The 8,456-nt window shown below is 38.1% G+C and overlaps 1 protein-coding gene across 1 annotated transcript in view; it reads left to right on the forward strand.

The window, feature by feature from the left end:
• Positions 1-8,203, forward strand: part of LOC138020423 (soluble guanylate cyclase 88E-like) — a 41,522-nt gene extending 33,319 nt beyond the window's left edge. Inside the window, exons 6-10 of the mRNA XM_068867412.1 lie at positions 434-580; positions 1,427-1,586; positions 1,692-1,801; positions 3,081-3,170; positions 6,481-8,203. Coding sequence (XP_068723513.1) covers positions 434-580; positions 1,427-1,586; positions 1,692-1,801; positions 3,081-3,170; positions 6,481-6,540 — 567 coding nt within the window. The 3' untranslated portion in view covers positions 6,541-8,203. The remainder of the gene's footprint in view (positions 1-433; positions 581-1,426; positions 1,587-1,691; positions 1,802-3,080; positions 3,171-6,480) is intronic.
• The last annotated feature ends 253 nt before the right edge of the window (positions 8,204-8,456 follow it).

The raw sequence follows: 8,456 nt of genomic DNA on the forward strand, positions 1-8,456 counted from the left end.
CATTAAACCACTGAACTCAACAAACATTGTAAGTGTTACTTTTCGAAATGTATGATACAAACGTCAACACCGTCAAGTCTTAATAAATGCCTTGGTTTACCATTTGAACCACCACTGTTTGTATGTGTATGTGTGTGTATAAAGGAGAAAGGAGAGTGGTTGCGAAACAACGGGACCCAATGATTTGGGGGTGCATGGATGGCGCAGTGGTGAGAAGACTCACCTCCTGTGGCCCGGGTTCGATTCCCATCGCAGACTCTTGAGTTTCTTAATTTTCGTGCGAACCACAAGCTCCAAAGAAAGAGATATGCCTGCTCAATCAAAAAAATAAATTGATAAAATGGAGTAAAATGAATACACATTCATTTTGTACCGTACATTCCCCCATTGATTGGTAACTCGTAAGATATTTTTAACCATCTTCAAATTTCAGAACTTCGATAACGTGACTGTCATGTTCAGTTACTTGGACGGCTTTGTCACAATCTGTTCTCAAGTAAAAGCAATGGAAGTAGTGAACCTTGTCAACACCTTGTTTACGATATTGGACAATCTCACGGACAAACACGATGTTTATAAGGTAAAGAGCTGTATAATAACTCCTGTTTGCGTGATTCAATTGGAACAGATTCATGAATTTATGGATCTAAGGGCATATCAACGACGATGTGAGAGTTGAAAAACGGAAGAGTGGTGTAACTAATCAAGCAAACTCTTTGATCCAGCTTGGTCTCGTTTCTCGAAAGCTGCGAAACGTTTTCAGACCCAGCGTTCAGTAGCTAACGCAATTTTGTACTTCGACTTGATTAGCTGATATTCGAGGACTAAGGTAAACAACGCAGTTGTAAACTTCCAACAACGTCTTCAAAACGTCTTCGTTTTGGCAGAGGTATTTAGGGAACGCGAAATACCACGTCTGAGCATGTCTGTTGACCTTGACTATACATTTCTTGTTAAAAAGTAAAATAAAACTGATTGCATATGAAATGGTCTTACTTTTCCTTTCCATTATTTTCTTCCAAATTGAATTTATTTTACACGTATCACGGAAGCAATTAACATCGACAGCAACATGAAGGCATGTGAATCCCTAGTTGCCGTAAGACCGTTCTTTTCATACTCTCAAACAATCTGCAAAGCACTTAATATGGTGGAATAGCTTTAAAATATAAAATAATAATGAAAGCTACTAGAAGCAATATGATGAAACACTATCTCGGCAGGTGTCGTTTTCAGCTTCTGCGATCATTTTTATTCCGCAATTATTAAGTGGTATCGAGCTTCTCTGCAATGTGCTTGGTCTCGGTCAGCAGAAACCGTCCTCCTTAGCCTAGGCTACTGATCGGTTCTAAAGTATAAGTGGATAAACATCGTCCTTATACCTATCTTATACTTATCTACCTCAGTGTTTTTTGCACTTCTGCAGTGTGAAACGTTAGGGGATGCAATGTACATGGCGGTCAGCGGTGCTCCAGTGAAGAAGTTGCGTCACGCAGAACCAGTGTCAGGAATGGCACTTGACACATTAGAGGCAGTCAAGAACATAAAAAATCCCGCCAATGACAAACCAATGACTATTACTATCGGTAAGATCTGCCGTTCTTTTGTATACCACTTCTATTGTCATACTAAATGAAGGGCAATTTCCTAATTTCTATCTGCTCCTGCATTCCTCACATTCTTTATTGAAGGCATGCACTCGGGCCCTGTGGCAGCAGGGTTAGTTGGAGAGAAGACACCTCAGTACTGCTTATTTGGTGACACTGTCAACATTGCATCACGGCTGAGAAGTACATCTTTGGTATGCCATCTTGATCACTTTAATTTTTTTTCTTTAAATGAAATTCTGGATTACCATAAAAGGAATAAACTTAGTAAAAGAGAAGACAAACCTCTCGCTCTCAAGAAGTCATGTTTTGCGAAACTCTTAGCCCTTTTCGAAAATTATATCAAGTTATTGCAAGTTTATTAATGTCTTACAGACAAAACTTTGGAAGCCGTGTACTCGAGACACGAGACTTCTTAAATAAGTAGGAAAACAAGAGTACGAGCGTTTTAAGGCAGCTTGTTTTCCTTTTTCCCAAACTAGACAAGCAATTAAGGTGCTTCAAGCAACTGGATACATCATAGGATATCAAACCCTTCCCTTAATCGCTTATTAGCAGGCTAGGGCATAATGTCTCTGTTCGAGTCCTGTTTCTAGACTGGGAGTCCCTTTGCAAGGCGGGTTAGGAGGGGGTCCAGGAACGGACATATCTGGAAGCGGCTCAGTTCCACAATTGTAGGTACTGGGTCTCTGCTCTAGTTGATCTTGTTTCATTGAACATTGCCAAATTTCGTGACCAACGAAGAATTATTCGAATGTTTTTCAAATTATTGGAACCGCTCAAACCATACAAGCACTTTGCGTCCCTTCTGTACATCAAAGGTGTCACCGAACCCCTTTCACGTTTGTTGAAAAACACAACATTAACGTTGTTAACAGGCCATTAAAAACGCTCCAACAAGAATTTCCGATTCCTAAGTCACGACCCCCATAATTAGTTTCATAACCCGATGTTGTCTACAAAATCCCCTGTGGCAGTTGCTCTTGGAATTACATTGGCGAAACAGGCAGATCCTTTGCCACGAGGAAAAAAGAACATATCAGGAATGTGAAGACAGTGGCCAAAGCCTTCAAAATTGGCAATCATGCTTGGTCACGTCATTGACTTCAACAATGCGTCGATAATTGACAAAGAAAGTTTCCGCATCAGGAAATTTTTAGAATTTTGGCACACCTCTATCACGCCTAACGCGGACAATAACTCTTGCCCACTTCCAGGACAATACCGCATAATTTTTAACAAAAATTCTTAATCACCTTTTTTATCCCTAATTTCACTGTATTTTTATTATTTTTATCTCACTATATATTCTCTGAATTTTTACTTCATTCATCTTTTTGCTCGTTGAAGACCACAGTTCTAGAGGTCAAAAACTTGTAATTTTAAATATTTTTTGCCAGAGAACGTCCATTCAAGTTTTTATCATGACTCATCCTGGCTGCGTTCCTTCAATTTTTTCGACGTTCTTTTTAGCCAATGAGAATCCACATCAGTGAAGCGACCAAACAATGTTTGGAGAATACTGTCTTTCAAGTTGAATTTCGTGGGTTGGTGGAGCTGAAGGTTTGTTAGCACTTTTCATTGCGTCACGTTCTTAAAAAGCTGTTCCTCTCTTTGTCCTCTCTTCAACTAGACGTTTAATGAGCATAAACGTGGTTGCCTGTGGTACGCGTTACACAGGCACAGATGGCACTGAGTTGGATGGTATTGAACTGCAGCGTTCCAGTTATTGTCTTTCAAGTGCGGGGCCCAGCAGTGGCTCTTTGGTTCACACGTTCAGACGTTGAATTATTTTGTAATGTCTGTCCCGTTTTGAAGCCTTTTTCTCTTTAAAGCTTAAACACGCAAGGTAAGGGACGGACCATTATTTTTCTGGGGGGGGGGGGGGTGGGGGGTACGGAAAATATTGAAAACAATTGTTTGTAAAAGACAAAATAAATTGCTCGCAAATATGATATGTGTAAAAAAAATGGTTTTCATTGAGGTCAGAGAAGCTTGTAACCTATTGATGAAAAAAATTCAAAACTGAAATTTAGACTAAAAGTATGTAGTTGTTTGTAGACAGGAAGAGGGCTTTATTAAAATCAACATTTTATTTGACCAAATATTGCATGAAATAAATAATTGAAATAAATAAAAGTAACACATTGGATCTTCAAATTGACCATGGGCAAAAATAAACCCAAGCCGGGCATTTCAAAGTGGTCATGTTGGCAATAAAATCAAATCAGGACTCCACAACTGCGGAATAGCAGAAACGCCTGTTACTTCCTTTGCGTATTACCTTTCGTATGCTCTTTATTTTTGCCAGTAGCTAGGAAAGAATTAAAATGGTGAATGATTTTTAAAGAAAAAAACAAGCTATTACTAGGATCTTACGTGTCTAACATAAATTGGATATAGCTTTTCTGAAATATTCTTCAAAAGTAATTAAAATAACACGAGGACTGGACATTTAAAGTTTAAGCAAAGGTTTCGCTTTTCACTGCAGCCAATCATCATACTGTACGTCTCAGAAAACGAAAAAGAAGAGTTCAGAGGTGTCAAAAGGTAACGTTCTCAAGTAGTGATTGGTGGATTTCGATTCGCTTTGTAGAATTCTCTTTTTCCAATTCGTTGGTCGCCGCCGTAATATATAAAATCAGAAACCCATAAGGGTTGAAACGTGTAACGGCCCCTTGTGTGCTGGGAAACAAGCTTCTGATTATTCAATTTGGTAAGTACCATATTTGGAACAACAAGAGCAAGGGGTTTCCAAATATGGTACTTAGCACTGAAACATTCAACCAATCAGTTCGCACTGAATATTCGGAAGCTGTGAACACGCGTTACACGTTTCAACCCTTATGGGTTTCTGATAAAATCAAATAATGATTGAGGGCAGCAAAAAGGGAACCTCCTTTTTGTGTCAGAACGTGGTTAAAAAATATCGGGAAAATAGTTGTTTGCTGGAAGGCGTTGTTAGAAAAAAGTGTTTGCAAAAGTGCATTAAAAAGAAAAAAAGTTTGCAGAGGAAAATTTTTCATACCCCCATTCCAGGAAAATAATGGCCAGTCCCTAACTTCATCACAGGCGGCCGCTTAAATTGATGTCACTTTCGATTTTGCGTATCAATATTTATTTACTGTTGCATCAATATTTGTATTGCAGGCTAACGGAATCTGTACCTAGCCTTGGTTAGTGCTTACCTTGCTTTGATCACGTGCTAGGCAACCACAAAGGCGAACGTGATCACCTTGTGTCAAGGTTCTTGTTTACATTGAAGGGCGGAATGTCAATCGTTCGTCGCTTTCATCTGTCTGGTCAGGAAGCCTTCTTTGTCGGGCTATTGAAAAACACTTCACTGAAGACAGTTTTCTTTCAATAATGAAGCAAAAAATGGACAACAAGTTGTCTTTCAAATCATTCTTTACTAACAAAACTTTCAAATTTAAAATTGTTTTTTTGAAGACTGAGTGTGTAGAGTTGAGTGCAGATAAGTAAAATTATAAATAGCCAGAAAATTCAATTGTAAACACGCATCCACTCAAGGTGTTCGATTCCTTCTCTGTTATCCAACCCAAAAGCGTTACCAGAGAATTTTCCGTTGGCTTCAGTGTTGTACATAACATCACATAGTAAACTATTAACGAGAATTCGACGAAGAGGTAATATGCGACTAAATTTCTTGTGTGCGTTGCGATGTTTATCTCAAGCGTCTTATCCAAATTTGTGACAGAATATTCAATTACAAAATAATATTCCACTGAAAGATCGTTAAAAAATGTTTATTTTGGGGCGTTCATTTGGACGAAAAATCTCACAAAAACCTTTTCCAGCGTAAAATTTATTGAAACAAACAAAATATTTGCTATTAGCTATAGAGGCAACAAAACCCTTCCTATTTCAATTGTATGCTTGCAAACAAAAAACACAATCCATGTTACTGAAACCCTACATGCAATTAAGTAAATTTAGGTTTCACAGGTCCCTATCAAATCCTTTTCTGAAGAACCTTCTCCTTGAATAATGAAGCACAAAATAGACAACAAGCTTTCTTTCAAATAATTCTTCCCTGTCAAATTTCCACTTTTTTTTTTACCTGAAGATGTGCAGAGTTGAGTACAAAATAAATGTAAACAGCCAGACAATTGAGATGCGATTTCAGTAAACACAGATGCATTCAAGGCGTTAGATTCCTTCAATTTCTGTTAAACCCATCACGACAGAATTGCCATTTGGTTTCAGTGTTGTACATAACATCACAGTTAGTAAAATATTAGAACAAACCTCATTTTGATCCGACGGCGAAAACTGCATTTGTTATCGAAGTCCACTTTTCGTCGTTTTTAAGATTCCAGCTATTCATTTTTCACCTCTTGTGTTGTTTATCGAATTGACGTTCCATTCTTGAGCTCCATGAGGGAATGTTTTGTTTAAAGATCCAATAAACCACCATTCGCGTTACATCGGCTTCGCCGCTGATGCATGCTTAAACTGTGTCCACCGGATAAAATCTATCTGAATCTACGCCTTTCTACTACCCCCTGAAACATACTAAAGAAGTAGAAGACTCAAGGCACAAAGACGATACTTAGGAGGGGAGTGACAGGGTAGACCCTATTGCGCAACCTTTTCGATTTCCGACACAGGAACAATAAAATATTTAAAAAACTGAAAAATGACCCTCAGTTTTCGACTGAATTGCCATATGGCAACCTAGTAATGATACCAGTTAGATTTGATAATCAAACTAGAAGTTACTGCATCAGTAAACATGAAACAACTTTAAGATTGCTAGTATTACTCAGTTCTGAAAAACTGGTGCCTTGAACGAAGGTCACTACAAATGCAATACATTTATAATCCTTGTTTTTAATTATTTGCTACACAGGGGAAAGGCAAAACAAGTACTTACTGGCTGATTGGAAAGTACGGGAACTCGAAGTCATAGACTGGGTTAGACTCATTCCCAACCGGGAACAAAGGCGATGTACCTTTATTTGAGTCACTCGGTGGAACGTACTTTTACATCTTATGACTTAAGATGCGGCATGTGGTTGACCTTGGCAACCGAGACTGACAAGGTTTATTTTCGTATTAATTATAGCAATGAAAGAATATTAACAGCTATGGTAATGTAAATTAATGTAGAAAATGATGAGGGAATTGTCATGCCTCTTAATGCCTTTAGATCAGCAACAAGAAGATCTTTCAGATCTTAAAACCGCGCTTTGAAAACTTATCTGTTTTCTTACCACTATAGTCGCATCGTAGTACACTTTCCAAAGCAGTCTTTGTTGATTCACTGACTATAGACACAAAATCACCTGATCAATCTGTAGCACAACAACTGACAGCAACGACTGCACACGAACTTATTGCACTATCACTTATAGCCGAGGTGAACTCTCCGAGGAATCTCCTATGACGTAATGGCCTTAATTAATCTGAAACTGTCATCAGGATATCTATGGGTATGAACGATACGATAATAACACTTTTAACAACGTACAGCTTTCTTTCCTAAAAGTCGTGATTAAATTTAATTGTTTTTTTACACGAGTAAAGGCCTAGCAAAGTAGTCACACGCGTCACTTAAAGGGGCTAGGTCACGCAATTTTAGGCAATTTCAGCACTGATCGAATGGTCATAGAATTAACTAAAATATCAAAATAACTGTTCAAAACTATAGAAGAACTCTAACAAAACACAGGGAAGCCAAGAATGGACATGGATGAACAAAACTGGATAGGATTGACATGGATTGAATTTGGGTAAATTTGATTCATATCAGTCTATATCAAAATGTCATTTATACAGCTGGAAAATCATTCTCAGTTGTTATGTGGCCGTGATTTTGCAAATGAAAGACTCTTGCTCTGCCAATTTGACGTTTAGAGCTCATAATTAACAAAATTAAACAAAATTACCTAAAATAGCGTGACCTAGCCCCTTCAATGTAAGAATTACGTTATCCACGGCTATGTTTAGTACGGTGGTTATTTCCCTACCAATGAAAGTTGAAACGTCGACACATTCCATGGATGACATAATGACCTTTTATGTATTCAATACTCGCTTCGAATCAACCGCTTAAATAACACAAAAAGGCAATATATTTTGTACTAAATAAAGAGTGGAATATTCATAAAATTTTAAGTACATTAACGTTTTAACAGCTTTTGGCGAATACCTGTAAACATCATAAGTTGCGTGATTCGAAGTGCCACTGACTATATGACCGAATAGAAATTTGGGACTGCTCACCAACAAAACTAAATTTTATCTGTTTTCTTACCACTATAATCGCAACGTAGTACATATTCCAAAGCAGTCCTTGTTGATTCGCTGATGACTATAGAACCAAACTCACTTGATCAATCTGTAGCACAACAAACTGACAACAACGGCTGCACACAAAGGTATTGCACCATTACTTATAGCCGTCGTCAAATCTCCGATTGCACCATCAGTCGTAACCGTTGTGAAATCCCCGATGACGTAATAGTCTTAGCTTTCTTTCTTAAAAGTCACGATTACATGTTTCAATAAGACACATAAAAATATATATTTTGTTGTAAATAAAAAGTGGACCATATTCATAAAATTTTAAGTACGTTAACGTTTTAGCAGCTTTTTGGCGAATAAACATCCTAAGCTGCGTGACTGGAAGTCCTACTGACTATGTGGCCGCGTGGAAGTCTGGTTCAGCTCTCTGACAAAACGAAAAAAAAAATTAAAAAATAAACCGGTCGCAGAGCAAGAACCGTGCTCGGCCCATGGCCGCGCGGTTAAAAAGGTCGGGCAACACAAAAGAGACGGTAGCTCAGCCACATAAGAATTCAACTTTGTCAAGCCAGACATATT

The sequence above is a fragment of the Montipora capricornis genome, chromosome 10 (assembly GCF_036669925.1).
Source record: "Montipora capricornis isolate CH-2021 chromosome 10, ASM3666992v2, whole genome shotgun sequence".
Lineage (NCBI taxonomy): Eukaryota > Metazoa > Cnidaria > Anthozoa > Scleractinia > Acroporidae > Montipora > Montipora capricornis.